Source organism: Gorilla gorilla, chromosome 13 (assembly GCF_029281585.2).
Source record: "Gorilla gorilla gorilla isolate KB3781 chromosome 13, NHGRI_mGorGor1-v2.1_pri, whole genome shotgun sequence".
NCBI classification, from domain to species: Eukaryota; Metazoa; Chordata; class Mammalia; order Primates; family Hominidae; genus Gorilla; species Gorilla gorilla.
The window spans coordinates 121,865,055-121,882,180 of record NC_073237.2 but is presented as its reverse complement, the minus strand read 5'-3'; the positions used below and the strand labels follow the sequence as shown (position 1 = coordinate 121,882,180).

General features: G+C 41.2%; 1 protein-coding gene across 7 annotated transcripts in view; it reads left to right on the top strand.

Moving 5' to 3' along the window:
• The window catches only part of MAPKAP1 (MAPK associated protein 1), a 265,377-nt gene that overhangs the window by 196,634 nt on the left and 51,617 nt on the right, over positions 1-17,126 (top strand). For 5 of the 7 annotated variants that reach the window (XM_019033883.4, XM_055351923.2, XM_063697025.1 and 2 more), the window contains one exon: positions 1,274-1,381. The exons of the other annotated variants lie outside the window; for them this stretch is intronic. In XM_019033883.4, coding sequence (XP_018889428.1) covers positions 1,274-1,381 — 108 coding nt within the window. The remainder of the gene's footprint in view (positions 1-1,273; positions 1,382-17,126) is intronic. 7 annotated transcript variants of the gene reach the window in all.

Sequence of the window (17,126 nt, the reverse complement as noted above, 5' to 3'; positions counted from 1 at the left end):
GTAAAAAGGACTGAATGTATGTAAGAATTCAGAATAGGCAGAAGTGCTCATGAAATACCAGTTAGAGAAAAGATCAAATATACCCTGAAACTGAAATGAATCTCTACAGTGCTACAGCTGAACATAGAACATGGGAAGGAGAATGACTGGGAAGTGAGTGAAATGCCTCATGCCGATGATAGAGAAGCACTAGATGTGATTAATCCACAAGTTGACAGCAGCTGAAGAACATATCTAAAAAGATGTGTTCCGCCTGGGAGCCCTGCACGGCCTCTGATGCTTCCCTCAGATCTCTCACCTCTCCTTCTGTCTGACCAAACACACCTTTCAGAGTCAAAATAATAAGACAGTTTCTTATGCCTCTAATCCTTTCGATAACCATTAACAGATCACAGGAGCAGTCTTTTGAATCTGATCATTGGACCCGTTAGGTGTTATCTGAGAAGAACAAGATTGTCATTTGGGTTGACAAAGAAATACATGAATAAATGTATAAAATGCTGCAGTGTTTTATTAACGTCTGCCAGAAGAACCCTCTATGTGATGCAGGGTAGCTAGTATTCCTGGCTTCCAGTACTATTGAACCTGTGTCTCGTGTTTTCATAAATGTTTCAACAAAAATGTGAATCGGTAGCCACTGTCTTTTCATCATCATAACTCAGAAATCTGAGATTTTTTTAATTTAAAAACTTTTTCCACATATAAATGCCAGGTCATCTGAGCTTTATTTATTTAAGCTTACCTGTTTACAATTTGTTTTGAATTTTTTGGACTGTTATTATATTAGAGTTCTACACATATCTTATTCCTGATTGTAATTTATTGTTACATAATTATTAATAAATACCTTTGCCTCCTGTGAGGCAGGTACATTTCTAATAAGCATTTTTCCTACATCACCTCTGATCCTTACAACAATCTTTCAAGGTATAACTATTCCTACATTACATATTAGGAAATGGAGGTTCAGAGAGGGTAGGTGACCTGCTCATATCTGAGAAGTGGTGTAGTCACTCTGACTCAAAGGCCATTTACCTCTTACTTGGTTTCGGGGAGAAGTGAGTGGAAACAGACTTGATAATAGAACAGTGAAGAATGTGAAGCCTTATGCAAAAGAAACCCCAAACTTCCATCCTGGATAGCTAGACCCTCAAGACAGACTTTAACACTTTACTAAGGCTTTATCAGCTTTTCACCAGTATGTGGTGTTTTTTAAATGTTAAATTCACTGTTTCAGACTTCCTCCCCTCCTCCTGCCCCTTTGATCTTCCAGGCCCTCAGTACCGCCTGGAGAAGCAGAGCGAGCCCAATGTCGCCGTTGACCTGGACAGCACTTTGGAGAGCCAGAGCGCATGGGAGTTCTGCCTGGTCCGCGAGAACAGTACGTTGGCCGCCTCGCTCCATGCCCGCTTTGTCCGTTGCAAACTTGCTTAGAAGTCGTGTGTTTGGAAACGCTCACTGGTCTGGTTTCCCTAGGCAGATTTGAAGTGACTGTTTTCCAAGGCAGACTGCAGTCTTCGTGCCAAAGTATATCCCAAAGTGAAATGATTGATTTTGTGCTTTTTGGTAGAGAGGCTGCATCCTGTTTAGCACTCTGTGATTAATATTTTCCTGTTAAACTGTGTCTTCCTAAGTTGGGAGCATCCCTGGAAACAGCTTAGAAGCATGAGGCCTTTTCTGAAGTAAAGGCTATTTTGTATATAAAGCAACTGGCCCTGTCAGTATCACTATTCAGACATCAGGTTTTAGAAAATTTTAACCATTTGCATATTCTAGCAGGAGGCAGTGTAGTGATTCCTTATGCTATGTTGAGAACTTCGAAACTTGTTAACTTTGTTCATTCTCTCTTCAGAGTTTCCAAATTGTGCATTTTGCCATCCTCTCCTCCGTACTCCCACTGACACAAGGGCAAGTGATGTGTGAAACTGCGCTTGCGGCAGCAGACTGTCTGTAGTCATTCCTGCTTCGAGGCTTTTACACAGGCTATTTCTTCCACCTGGAATGCTCCTTCCCCCATTCTGGTTAATAACTCTTTCTCATTCTTTGTCTCAGTTTAAATGTCCTGTCTTCAGAAAGGCCACCAGGATCTTCCTGTCCCCCATTGCTTAAACCTGATCCACCTCTCGTTTGAGTCCCTCGTTGTATTCTGCCATACTGCATACTACTTTTTCTCCATCGCGTGTGTTTCTATCTATTCATTTATTTATTATTTTTTAGAGATGGGGTCTTGCTGCATTGGCCAGGCTGGTCTCAAACTCTTTTTTTTTTTTTTTTTGAGATGGAGTCTCGCTCTGTCACCCAGGCTGGAGTGCAGTGGTGCAATCGCAGCTCACTGCAACCTCCACCTCCCAGGTTCAAGCGATTCTCCTGCCTCAGCCTCCCAAGTAGCTGGGACTATAGGCACATGCTGCCATGTCCGGCTAATTTTTTGTATTTTTAGTAGAGACGGGTTTTCACCGTCTCTGTGGTCTCTGTCTCCTGACGTGGTGATCCGCCCGCCTCAGCCTCCCAAAGTGCTGGGATTACAGGCGTGAGCCACCGCGCCCAGCGGTTCAAACTCTTGGTCTCGAGCAATCCTTCTACCTTGGCTTCCCAAAATGTTGGGATTATAGATGTGAGCCACTGCAGCCAGCCTGTATTTAGAATTACATACTTTTCTCAGTGATTGTTTAATATCTCTCTTCCCTGCTAGATTATCAGGTCTGTGAGGATGACCCTGGCCCATACCAAGTTGCCCTTCATATAGATCTGCTGTAGACTATGTGCTACAGGATCTCAGTAAATATAGATTGAATGAGTGAATGAATGGTAGATCTTTACTCATGCCACTGACCCTCTAAACAAGATCAGGCTGCTACTCTTTGGATGTTTTTGGTTTTGGTTTTGGTTTGGTTTGGGGGTTTTTTTGAGACAGAGTCTTGCTCTGTCACCCAGGCTGGAGTTCGGTAGTGTGATCTAGGCTCACTGCAACCTACACTTTCTGGGTTCAAGCAATTCTCATGTGTCAGCCTCCCAAGTAACTGGGATTACAGGCATGCACCACCACCCCTGGCTAATTTTTATTTTTATTTTTATTTTTTATTTTTAGTAGAGATGGAGTTTTGCTATGTTGGCCAGACTGGTCTTGAACTCCTGGCCTCAAGTGATCCATCCACCTTGGCCTCCCAAATTGCTGGGATTACAGGCGTGAACCACCACACCGGCCTAGGATGCTACTCTTTGACTAGGGCCCCAGACAGCCTCTTCCGCAGAGCATGCACAAAATTCACCAGGAAGGTGAAATACGCTTTTGGCATTTGGCAGCAAATTCTCAAAAGCAGAAGGTTACTGTCCCCACAGTCTGCAACCAGTTATAAGTACCTTTTGTGAATACACATAGAAATAAAAATAACTGATTCCCAAATGGTCCAAAAAAATCAAATGAGTAGTAAACATTTGTGAAAATATTTATCCTTATCAACATTGTAAAATACAAACATTTTAGAGCCACATATCAAATAAGCCAGGTGTTTCAAAGGGAGTCCTCATTGCTGGAGAGAATATAGAGAAATAGGCGTACTCAAACATTGGGGTCTGTAGTATAACAGTATAATATAGCTGTAAATATCGAAAGACCTAAAAATGTTTTCTCCAGTAAATCTGTTTTTGGAAATTATCTTAAGGAGGCTGGGCAGGGTGACTCTTGCCTGTAATCCCAGCACTTTGGGAGGCTGAGGTGAGTGGATTACCTGAGGTCAGGAGTTCGAGACCAGCCTGGCCAACATGGCAAACCCCCGTCTCTACCAAAAATACGAAAAAAAAAAAAAAAAAAATAGCCAAGCGTGGTGGCGGGTGCCTATAATCCCAGCTACTCAGGAGGCTGAGGCACGAGAATCACTTGGGCCTGAGAGGCAGAGGTTGCAGTGAGCTCAGATCGTGCCACTGCACTCCAGCCTGGGCGACAGAGTGAGATTCCGTCTCAAAAAAAAAAAGAAAGAAAGAAAAAAGAAATTATCTTAAAGAGAAAAGGATCTAAAATGCAAGAAAGATTTATGTACAATGTTTTAACAACATTATTTCTAATATTTAACATTGGAAGAGTAATCAGATAACTTATATCCCTATATTGGAAAATTATGCAGGGTTTTACCTTTCTAGTAAAGGCAGACTAAGTAATTTGAACCAACTCTTCCACTGAAGGTAACTTAAAAAGCTGATTAAACAAATGGTCATCCTAAAGTCATCAGAGAGCACAAGATAGAAAAGAATCAATGGCCATGTCTGGGAAAAGGTTGAAACAAAAGAGATCAACGCCTACGAGCGCTTTTGCCCGGACATTATCTGCCTGTCTGGCAGTGCAGCCTAAAGGTTGAGCTGGGTTGTGGATAGCCTTTAGAGGAAAGGAGACAAAAGAAGTCCAGGGTTTGCCAGGGGTAGAAAGCCCAAAAGGAGGTTAAATAGAAAACATGTAGTAGGATAATAGATTTAAACCCAGATATATCAGTAAATGAACTAAAAGCTTTAGTAGTAGTAGTTGTTGTCATCTGTAAGATGGTTAGGATGGGTTTTTCTCAAATACCCAAAACAAGGGTACTGAAAGTTTGAAGTAAAAGGATGGAGAAAGATATTCTATGCAAATAGCAACTGAAATCTGGTGTAGCCATATTAACATGAGGCAGAATACATTTTTAGATATAAAAACCATTACTTCATAATGATGAAAGGTTCAGTTTACTTGGAAGATTTAACAGTTCTAAACCTATATGCCTCAAAATATATAATACAAAACTGAAGAATTACTAAGAAAAATATACAGGTCTCCAATCATGGAGGGAGGTTTTAACTGTCAGTAATTGAAACAGCAAATACATTTTTTAAAAGTGTATAATAGAGAAAACTTAAAACAACAGTTAAACTTAACCTCATGGACAGGCGGTACAGAGAATATTTCACCCTACAACTGCAGATACCTATTTCTTGCAATCACACGTGAACATTTACCATTATTGACCATATACTAAGCAATAAAGTAAATCTTACATATCAAAAGATTGAAATCATATGTGATACATCCTCTGATCACAGTGAAATTAGGCTAGGAAAAAAACAAGATAACTAGAAGATCTGCATATGTTTGGAAATTGAGAAACAGGTTTCTGAACCCATTGTTTAATAAAGAAATAATAATAGAAATTAGAAAATATTTTGACTGAAAGATAATGAAAATTTGACATTAAAATTTGAGTATATAACTAAAATAGTGTTTGAAGGAAGTTTTACAGCCCTCTAATTCAAATATCACAAAAGAAGAAAGGCTGGGCAGGGCACGGTGGCTCACGCCTGTAATCTCAGCACTTTGGGAGGCCGAGCCGGTGGATCACCTGAGGTCAGGAGTTCGAGACCAACCTGGCCAAAATGGTGAAACCCCATCTCTACTAAAAATTTAAAAATTAGCCAGGCATGGTGGTAAGTGCCTGTAATCCCAGCTACTAGGGGGGCTGAGGCAGGAGGATCACTTGAACCTGGGAGGTGGAGGTTGCAGTGAGCTGAGATCATGCCACTACACCCCAGCCTGGGCAACAGAGTGAGACTCTGTCTCAAACAAAAAAAAAAAAAAGAAGAAGAAAGGCTGAATAGTAATGAGCTAAGCATTCAGCTCAAGAAATTGAAAAATAGAAAAAGAAACCTGAAACGAATAAAAGAAGCAATAAAGAGAAGAATAGAAATTAATGAAATAGAAATTCAGAAACATCAGAATCAAGAGTTGGTTGTTTGAAAAGGCCAACAAAATCAATACACCTCCAATGAAATGGACAAAAACAAGGAAGAGAAACACAGATAGTAGTAGGAATGAAAAGGAGGTACACTGTAGATCCTGTCATTAAACATTAAGATCCTGTCTTGTAAATAAATACAAGATTATTTTGAAAAAATTTATACCAAAAATATTAAAATTATAGATGAACAAATTTATAGAAAAAGACAACAAAATTGACACAGGAAGAAATAGAAAACCTGAATATTCTCATAACTATTTTGAAAAGCTAATTAGTAATTAGGAACCTTCCTACAAAGAAAATCCAAACCCACATGACTTCACTGGCTAGTTTCTACCAAAAACTTAAGAAAAAAATAACTCCAATCCTATATCCACTGTTGCAGAGAACAGAAAAAGATTATAACCTCCAATTTGTTTTAAGAGGCTATCATAATCTTGGTACCAAACTCAGTAAAGACCATACAAGACAGAAAATTTTCAGGCCAGTCTTAAAAATACAGATGCAAAAATCCTAAACAAAATATTAATAAAGTGAATCTAACATTATATTGAAAGAACAATATAACATTACGAAGTTGGGTTTCTTCTAGCAGTGCACATTTGGCTTAACTGTGATGTAATGTTAAGGGAAAAAATGTCAAGACACATAGATGAATCTCAACTATGTAAAAACAAACAAAAAGTAAAACTGGAAAGAAAATGTTAATAGTGGTTGTCTCTGGTTGACAAGATTCTGGGTAATTCATTTTCCTTCGTGTTTATATTTGTTCGTTCCAGAGTTTCTAAGGTGAGCATGCATGACTTTCTAAGAAGGAAAAGCAAACAGAAATAAGGGCAAGTCTACATAGATAAAGATCGTATAGTGAGACGATGTCTTAGTGTAACAATCCTGTGACATTTGAAATTTCATACCATATCTAGTACCATACCATAGTGAGCCAAAGGAAAAGTTACACCAATACACTCCTATGTGACTTGCTTATCGGAATTTTTACCCCGTAGAAATGAACAATCCCTCCCTCCGCCCCTGTCATTTTTTTTCATTCTTTAAAGTCTGTCATCTTAAACATACTTGAGGAACTAATTCATAGGTAGGAACTTTATAGTGGATTCTGTTTCAAAATGTTGATTCCTTGTTATACAAATAAAGTGGTGTTTATTAGAATCTTGGTAAATTTCTTGGATATGTAATACTTATACGTGTAAAAAAAAATTTCAGGTAACTAAAGTGTCTGTAGTGAAAATGAAGTCTGTCTTCTTCCATCCCCTAATTCCCCTTCCAGAGACAATAATTGTTCCTGGTTTCTTCCATATCTTTCCAGGGATCATCTATGCATATGCAAGCACATTTTGTATATGCATGTATGTATCATAGGTGTGTGTACACACAAGCACACTCATACCTATACATACACATTTGTATTCCTCCCTTTTTTAAAAACACAAATGGGGGCCGGCGTGGTGGCTCATGCCTGTAATCCCAGCACTTTGGGAGGCCAAGGTGGGTGGATCACGAGGTCAGGAGATCGAGACCATCCTGGCTAACATGGTGAAACCCCCATCTCTACTAAAAATACAAAAAAAAAAAAAAGCCAGGGGTTGGCAGGCACCTGTAGTCCCAGCTACTCGGGAGGCTGAGGCAGGAGAATGGCGTGAACCCGGGAGGCGGAGCTTGCAGTGAGCCAAGATCACGCCACTGCACTCCATCCTGGGTGACAGAGTGAGACTCCAGCCTGGGCCACAGAGCGAGACTCCATCTCAAAAAATAAAAATAAAAACACAAATGATAACAAACATTAGTGTTCTGCATTTTTATCATTTTAACAATATATTACAGAGATTCTTCCACATTAATACTCATATTGTTCCACATATAAATTCACCAATTTCTTTTTAACTACTATGCAGTATTCCACAGTATATTGTGCTTTCAAATTAATTTTTTTGTTTGTCTTTGAGACAGAGTCTCATTCTGTCACCCAGGCTGGAGTGCAGTGGTGAGATCACAGGTCACTGCAGCCTTGACCTCCCTGGCTCAAGCAGTTCTCCCACCTAAGCCTCCCAAGTAGCCATGATTACAGGCACACACCACCACACCTGGCTAGTTTTTTTTAATTTTCTTTTTGTAGAGATGGTGTCTTGCTATGTTGCCCAGGCTTGCTTCTGCCTCCCATAATACTGGGATTACAGGAGTGAACCACTAAACCCAGCCGCAAATTAGTTTTTCTGAAAAAAGATAAGCCCAGTTTTCTAATATTAGGAAAGAGAAGCTGTGAGGGTTGGTGAATAAAGCCTTGAAATCTGGGCTCTAGTTCCCACTCTACTTCCGAACATGAACATGGTCTTAATTCAGTTATGTGATCTCTCTGAGCCTCAGCATCCTCATCTTAAAGGATTTGCAGGATACTTGCCATCACTTTTTGACGCTCTGAGTCAAAATCACTGTGTTAATAAATGAAGCCCTACCAGCACTTACAAAGATCACAATCAACGGTATCATAACTAGTCTTTGTAAAATGGAAGTAAATTATGAAAACAATTTATTATTTTAAAGGCTTTTAAAAGGATTTTTTAAGTAGGAATTCCAACTAAGAATTACATTGTTTTCCACTAGCTGCCTATTAAGAAGGTGGATTGAGGCAAAGAAAAACATTCCAAAAGCAGAATTATTTTCATTTCTGTTACTACGTTTGATTAGAACAGCCTCCCTATCCTTAAAGCCATTGTAGATGTGGACTAAATTCTGATCGTGTATTATGCAGTCCTTAAAGAGAATGTGCTGTCAAGCCAGACTGTCTCAGTTCACATCCTGGCCTTGCCACTTACTAGCTGTGTGACCTTGGGCCATTTACTTAACCTTTCTTGGGTAGTTTATCTGCCCTCATAAGATTGATAGGATTCAGTAAGCTCTAATAATCATACAGCTCGTAGAACAGCACATAATAAGTACTCAATAAATGTTAACTGTAATTAATAAATAATGGAAAAGCAGCATTCTGTGGCTGGTAGAGCAGATGGGGCACAGGTGTCGAGGTTTGGAGTCATAGACCTGGCAGAGCCCTCGAGGAGATGTATGTTGGCTAGAAGGGGGTGACCCAGAATGGAAAGGGAAGGAGAGTGGGGAGGGGGCAGGTCTGTAAGTCTGTGTCCTAGGACCAGAGAACTTAGAAGCAGGGTACCTCCCAGCAAATATTTTTTGGTGTCCCAGAATAGATATACGATTTATAAATAAAACCATTTGTTTGAGAAGTCTGTTTGCCATAAGGGTGGATAGAAGCCTTTCAGTTTTTCTTTCAAGGAGGGATGTGGCATAATATTTTATATCAACCACATCAATGAATGTTTTTTGTTATTTCTTTTTTATTTATTTATTTTTCTTTCCATCATACCTAGTCCTGCAGAAAAGGGTGTTTTTAAAAATTACGTATTTGGGCCTACTATTGTAAGGCATTGTGCTAGACATTTTGCAAATGCTTTATCTTTCAATTTTCATGGCTACCCTACAAGATATTGTTCTCATTGTGAAGAGAGGTTGTGACTTGCTCGAAGTTATCCAGCCAGTAAGTGATAAGACCAAAATTTTAAGTCAGATGTCTGATTCCAGAGTCGACCCTGAGATTGTTGATAAAACAACCTGAATTTTCAGTCCTAAGAATGGCTATTACAGTTGTCTTTATATGCTATGAGAGAGAAGCTTACAGATGAAGCAGATATGACAAGAGTTTCTGCCTAGGTACTGAGAGCTAACATTTGTGCTTGGATCTTGGCCTAAATAAGAAAATGACAAGCCAAAGTCCTTGAGCTTTCCAGTTTGGATTCTTGTCGGATAATCTACTACATCCTTCAGCCAACTGCCTGCTAGAAGCTGGAATCATACCAGAAGGAAGCCCAAGTACATTATGGGGAGGATGTAACATTACAAGACTTCCATTCTTGTCCAAGCTTCTATATACATCCTGGCACCAAACTGAGCCTCAATTCCCTGGTCTGCCAAATGTTGCCAGTGACCTTTCCCACCAACCATGTGGAGGTAGTCCATGCAGGTCCTTAGAAGAAAGGTGCCGCTTGAACCAACTTATTCTTTCCACAGCTTTAAGAGAGAAAGTGGAATTTCCCATCATCAGGGCCAATATAAGCCTGAAATTAAACTGGCTTTATGGAATACTAACAAAGTGTCAGACACCATCTTTCTGTTTTATCCCTGACTAGTCTGTCATTCACAGTGCTTAAAGCACAGTCATTAGAATCAGGCAGACCTTGGGTGAACCACTTGCAGCCTGTGACAGTGGACAAATTATGTCATCTCTGATTTCATGTGTAAATGGAGGTGAATGAATCTATTTCACAAGGATTTGGTGAGAATTGAATGAGATATAAGTGCTCTTATTATAACAACATTTTAGGCCATGTAGTCATCATCCTTGTTTTATAGAAGAGGAAACTGAGGGGTGAAGTGATTTGCTAATATCACATGAACAATAATGAGAGGCCTGGAAAACTGTCTTTTATTCATTAAGTCTGGTGAAAGAGCTGAATCTAATTATTGTATTTCCTAAATAGAAGTTGGTGTAGAGAGAGACTTCAGTTGCTCTGTAAACATTAATTCAGCTTCCTTTGATCTTTCCTTTTGAAGGAGATTCACAGAATGTTTAAGGTCATCCATTATTTCAGCACTTAATGAAATTCTCATTGCCTAATTTTAAGGTTATACTGAGGAAGGGCTTCAACTCACCAGGTGGGTAGTCACGCAGGAGGGTGGACTATGGGAGGGAAGAACATCCAGAGGTCTTAGTCTGAGAGCCCTCATTTACCTTCTTAATTTTCCCCCTGAGGCCCCAGGAGAGGAGGCAACTCCTAGGAGCTGCCCAGATTACCTGGCTGCCCCTCCATGGGCTCGTTACAGTTCCTACCTTTACTCCTCTCTGATCACTGATTCCCCTGAATGGATTTGCCAAGTCCCACACTAGACTGTGACCACCCCTCACACTGAAGAGGAACCCAGTCTGAGTCCCCTCTGCATCCTGGTGTCTGTGGCCAGGCCCGGCTCTTTCCCCCTGATAGAGTGAGCCTCCTGAGCCCCTCACATCTCCAGGCTTCTCACTGGACCAAGTACAAGACGGCTTTTAAGGAGAACTTGGGTTTGAATAAGCGTCTTTAAGTGTAGGGGTTTCTTTGTTGGACTACCACCACCACTACAAAATAGAAACAGAGAGAGGGAAGAAGCAGCTGTAGAAAGAGGATGAAAGTCAGCTTTATCCTGGTGTGCTTCCGACCCTCTTTGTGATGCTTATTTATAACGGGCTGATTCTTCCTCCTGCGTGTGCTCTGTGCCAGCTCTGGAGACTCCCTGGAGACTCTCTGGAGACTTCCACGCTGCTTCTGGAGGCTCTACCTCCTTCAGTTACAAATTACTGATCTCCCCAATTTCTATCATGTGACTTAAGCACCTCCTTTATTATACCACAACAGCACTCTTCAAATACACAAGAAAATGTGATCATGCAAATAAACTCTTATTTACAAGTGAAAATGACTTGTGATGTTCGTTTTACATATTTTAGGTTGTTATTGCTGAAAGCCAGTTAACCTGTCTGGCTTTAGCGGGGAGGTGTTCACTGTAAGGAATTTTCTGTAGGGTGAGGATTTTTATCCAAGTCGATATTGCATAATAGCTCCCTGTTTGCTGCACGCTATTAGAATTTAAATGAAACAGAAACATTATTCACCACATACCTGTGAGTCCTTGTCTTCCTCTCTGGTTAATGTGGACTGGTTCGCACTATAAAGGCAGGATGTTTGGCACCACTGTGTAACCTTGTACAAGTCCTCCTTCTTTGTGGGCCTCATTTCCCCTGCTGCAAAATGTGATGGTAGTCCCTACCCTGTAAAGCTGTTGTGAGGCTTAAACCATTGAAACAAGTCAGTGAGATTGTGTACAGTAAAAGCCCATAGTGAACTGCAGTGCACTGTACAAGCGTTCACCATTACTGAGTGTGTCTGCCTGAGACTCAGAGGCCAACCAACTGTCACAGACACCATAACTTGTCTGAGCATGTGTGTGGTGACCCTTTCCCTCCCTGTGATTCCTGTTTTCTTTCCCTCTAGCCCCTTAGACTTCCCACAGGCCCCTTTGGGCATTGGCCAGCACCAAGGGTAGCTGACACCTGGGGCAAAAAGCTGTGCTGACCTGTCTTGAAGCAAACTTGTGCCTTGTCCACAGCTACTTTTCAGTAATGAGTGTCTGAATTGTGCTGTGTGGGCTGAGAACTTCCACATGATTTGCATTTTTCACTCTCTTCTTTCTCTAAAAGTTCCCCCCTTTCCATTTTATCATTAGGTAGTAATTAGTATTCAAGGGAAATTGGTCTTAATATATTAAAATTGGTTTAAGTGCATTTAGACCTGTACCACAGCCAATGTCTTATTGGAAAATGTAATTGGGGACTCTGTGTATGTAATTAATTGAATTACAATTAAGAACTTTCATTAAGCGATACACTGGTACATTAGAGCAGTAAGGAAGCATGTTTGATGAGCCACAAACCCTGTCTGGGCTCTAAGTGAGGGCATGGAGATTTGCATCCCTCTGATAGGCTCCTGGCCCCAGAATTGGCCCTGAAGGTCCTGACTAATGGTTTGGTAATGCATCAGGTGACATTTCTGCAGTGACTCTGAATGGGAGGTGGGATTCTTCCAGCGGATATGTCCTCATCCTCTGACTCTCGAGTCAGGGAAAGGGAGACCTTGGTGTTGATCAGATGTTACAGTTCTTAGATATTTTGCCATGTAAATTGTCAAAAATGCCATGCTCCTGAGAAGACCCCATTACTTTTCCTGGGCTTTGAACATGGACAAAGACATGTTGGAGAAAGAGGAAATAATGAGAATTCTGTCACTAATCTAACTTCCAAGCAAACCCATAATGAACCATTGGTCCAGACCCTTAAGTGGTCATGCTTCATCCTGTAAAGGGTATTGGATTCACTTTGGGCACATATTTGTTCATGCATTCCCCAAACATTGATTGAGCCCTCCTCTGGGCCAGCCACTGTGCTGAGACTTAGCCCCACATTATAGAGCACACAATTGTGATCAGTGCTGTGAAGGGTAGAAAAGAGTGCATAGCAGGGGACCAGAGCAGGTGAGAAGAATAAGAGAGGCTTGAGTAAGAAGAAAAAGGAGTTAGTCCAATAATGAGTAAGAGAAGAATGTTCCAGGCCAAGGGACTGCTCATCTGAAGGCTTTGAGATGAGAAGGAGCTTGGGGTGTTTAGGAATGAATAAATGGAATGGAATGAGGGAGAGTGTGCTGAAAGATGAGACTGAGGGATAGCAAGGGTCTAAGATGCAGAGCCTCGTAGGCCCCGCTTCCATGATCTGCTCTTTTTCGAAATTCTACAAACCTGAAACTGTTTCTTTCTGACTACCTCATAAAACAAGATTACCTTGATTTATTGAAGGGGGTCTGAAATCTCCATGTGGAAAGTCCTCCAGCCTGGCTGGCTCTGGCTCCAAGAGTTTAATCAATTAAGCACTGACAGCAAAGATCCCTACCCCGGTGGTAGCATGGCAGATTCTAGTGAAGGGTATATCCTACTGCGTGATCCCGATGGCTTTAAAGAGATTACTGCAGAGCGGTGGGCAGGCGGGGGGCATGAACGTGTGTGTGTGTTTTAGTATATCACCTATTGATTGTTTTTTAGAGACCAGCAAAAATAACTAGTAGCCAAAGGGAAGCGTTTAATAGAAGAGAAGTTTTGGGCTTATGGGGCTTTGGGGACTTAAAAGGCCTCTGGAAAAAAAAATGTGATGGATGCAGAGCGCTAAGGAAGAGTTTTCTCTGTGACTCACTTATGCATCCAGCTTTAAGTCTTACCGAGGGAGTGGAGAGTTAGGTTTTATCCCTGATTCCTTTGCTCTGGCATGGCCAGGCGTGACTGTGTTCTCCTTAGATACCATTACAGCCCATAGAGTTATGCATTTCCAGCCCATCTGAGGAACATTTTTACTCACGGAGGTTGTGTGGTGGTTAAAGGTGCAATTTTGCAATTAGACCTGGGTTCAGTTCCTAGCTCCAGCTTGTACTGTTCGTATGACTACTGTAGCAGAATGACATTCTGAGTCTCATTTTTCTCACCTGTAAAAAGAGGATAATATCCAACTTAAAGAGGCATTGGGAAAAATGGAATGAGATGACGTCTTTAAAATGCTGAGCATCGTGTTGGCATGCGTTAAGCACTTAGTGTGTGTTAGCCGCCGTCACAGTTGTTGAGGCAGAACCCCTGTCCTTGACAAACCTAGTCTGTTGGGGAGTCTGAATGGAAAACGAGGAAAGGTATGTTAGGTGCTGTTAGCCAAGGTAAATACAAGGGGTGGTGTACAAACCTCAGGTGCTGTTAATGGGTAACCTGTGTTGCATCACACTTGTTCCATCAGCAGCATTTATTGAACATCTACTGTGTGACCATGTGCTTTGTAGAATGGGATGTTCCTGCCCTCAGGCCCCTTGTCCGGAGGGGAGTGCAGATACTTACCATGTAAGATACTTATCAGAAGAACCTTCAATAAAGGGCTATAATGCTTTAGGATAGAGACAGGGGAGGTTCCATTTGGACTAGACCTTGAAGCATATAAATTTTAGAGCATAAAGGACATTCTGACCAAGTGGTAGAACCTGAGCAAAGTCCAGTTTAGCTGAAGCAGGGCTTCTGCGTGGGGAGTAGCAATAAGACTTCAAGATAGAGTGGAGCAGAGAAGGGTTTATATACTTCTCATTTTCAGTCACTTGTACTATTTTACTTAATTGTGTGCCAGGTGCTGAGCTAGATACTGCTCCACTTTTGAAGAACTACTCCCACCCCCACCATTTTCTTTTCCACCATTCCGCTTCACACACTGTGCCAAAGGCAAACACTTGGTGTTCCCTGTGTAGGTCCTCATGCTTTGTGGACTTTATGTTTTTTCCTATATTCCTCCATGGATTGCCTGTCCTCCTTTCATCATCTGGGAACACTGCCATCCCCCTAAATTCCGGAAGCACTAGCACAGCACCTGGCATATGGCTGGAGCTAAGTAACTGCTAGTCTAGAAGAAACGGTCAACAGGATTGTGCTATGGACAAAGGTGAGGATGTAACAGAGGCCATTGATCTTCCAATTGAGTTCTAGAGTTTGCATAGATCTTTTTAGAGAAGAGACACTGAAGTTGCTTTAATTTATAACTAGATTGGGGCCTTTTAGACTTAGTGTAAGACTCCTTGAACCATAAAATGAATGTTAAAGTCCCATGCAGTTTGTATCTATGAGTACAAGGAATCTTCCAGTAATATACGGTGAGTTCATCTGAGCTATGATTTAATGATTAGTCCTATTTGTTTGAAATAAAGTCATATAACTCTAAGTGTCTCCTTCAGTTCCAATTAAATCACATCTATGAAAACACTTTTAAAACTATAAAACAGTATTTATAATTAGCCTTGGTCTGGTCACCTGAAAGTAAACCTATTGCTTTTATGTGTGTACAGGCTTTGCAGCTGTGTTTGTTGTCAGATTATAACACATATACACAGCTATAACTGCACTTTCGTTTCCCATTATTATTGTCCAAATAGATATCAGGGGCAATGAAAACATGGCATTATAACCAATAAAGTCAGCAGTTCTCAAACTTTTTGGTCTTAGGACCTCTTTACACTCTTAAAAGTTATTGAAGACCCAAAGAGCTTTTGTTTTGTTTTGTTTTGTTTTGTTTTGTTATTTTGAGGCGAGGTGTTGCCCTGTCGCCAGGTCACGCCCAGGATGGAGTGCAGTGGCAAATCAGCTCACTGTAGCCTCAAACTCCTGGGCTCAAGTGATCCTCTCATCTCTACCTCCCAAGCAGCTGGGACTACAGGTGTGCACCACCATGCCCAGCTGACTTTTTTTTTTTTTTTTTTTTAACTTTCAGTAGAGATAAAGTCTCACTATGTTGCCCAGGCTGCTCTTGAACTCCTGGCTTCAAACAGTGCTCCCGCTTTGGCTTCCCAAACTGCTGGTATTACAGGTGTGAGGCACTGCACCTGGCCAAGCTTTTGTTTATTGAGTTACATCTATTAAAAATTGATTAATTTAAAAATATTTATTGAAAAACAGCAATTTCATTAATGTTAATGACAGTTTTATGTTTTTTGGGTTTTTTTTTTTTTTTTTTTTTGAGATAGGGTCTCTGTCACAAGGCTAGAATGCAGTAGTACAATCACAGCTCACTGCAACCTCCACCTCCTGGGCTCAAGCAATCCTCCCACCTCAGCTTCGCCAGTAGCTGGGCCTATCGGAGCACACCACTAAGCCTGGCTGCTTTTTTTTTTGTATTTTTTGTAGAGATGGGGTTTTTGCCATGCTGCCCAGGCTGGTTTTAAACTCCTGGACTCAAGTAATTCACCTGCCTTGGCCTCCAAAAGTGCCGGGATTACAGGGGTTAGCCACCATGCCTGGCCCAAATGACAAATTTTATGAAAAGTAACTATAATTTCTTTAAAAAAAATTTTTTTGAGACAGGGTCTCACTCTGTTACCCAGGCTAGAGTGCAGTGGCGTGATCACAGCTCACTGTAGCCTCAACCTCCTGGGCTCAAGTGATCATCCCACCTCATCCTCAGTGGCTGGGAGTACAGGCATGAGCCACCAAACCCAGCTAATTTTTGTATTTTTTGTAGAGTCAGAGTTTTGCCGTGTTGCACAGGGTGGTCTCAAACTCCTAGACTCAAGCAATCCACCCACCTCAGCCTCCCAAAGTGCTGGGATTATATTCATAAGCCACCGCACCTGGCCTAAATTTTTTTTTTTTTTTTTGAGATGGAGTCTTGCTCTGTCGCCCAGGCTGGAGTGCAGTGGTGTAATCTCAGCTCTCACTTCAGCCTCCGCCTACTGGCTTCAAGCGATTCTCCTGCCTCAGCCTCCAGAGTAGCTGAGATTACAGGCATGCCCCGCCATCCTCAGCTAATTTTTTGTATTTTTATAGAGACGAGGTTTCACCATGTTGGCCAGGGTGGTCTCAAATTCCTGACCTCGAGTGGTCCGCCCACCTTGGCCTCCCAAAGTGCTGGGATTACAGGTGTGAGCCACTGCACCTAGCCAGGCCTAAAATTTTTAATGAGAAGAGTGTCATTATTTTATCATATTGCAAATTTCTGTAATGTCTGGGCTTATAGAAGACACCTGGATTTTCATATCTGCCTCTGCATTCAGTCTGCTGCAATACATTGCTTTGGTTAAAGTATGTGAAGAAAATTTGGCCTGACACAGATGTGCTGTTGAAAAAGGGAAGAATATTTCAATAGCCTTTTCAGATAATTGTGGGTATTAATTTTTGTTACTATACCAAAACTCAAAT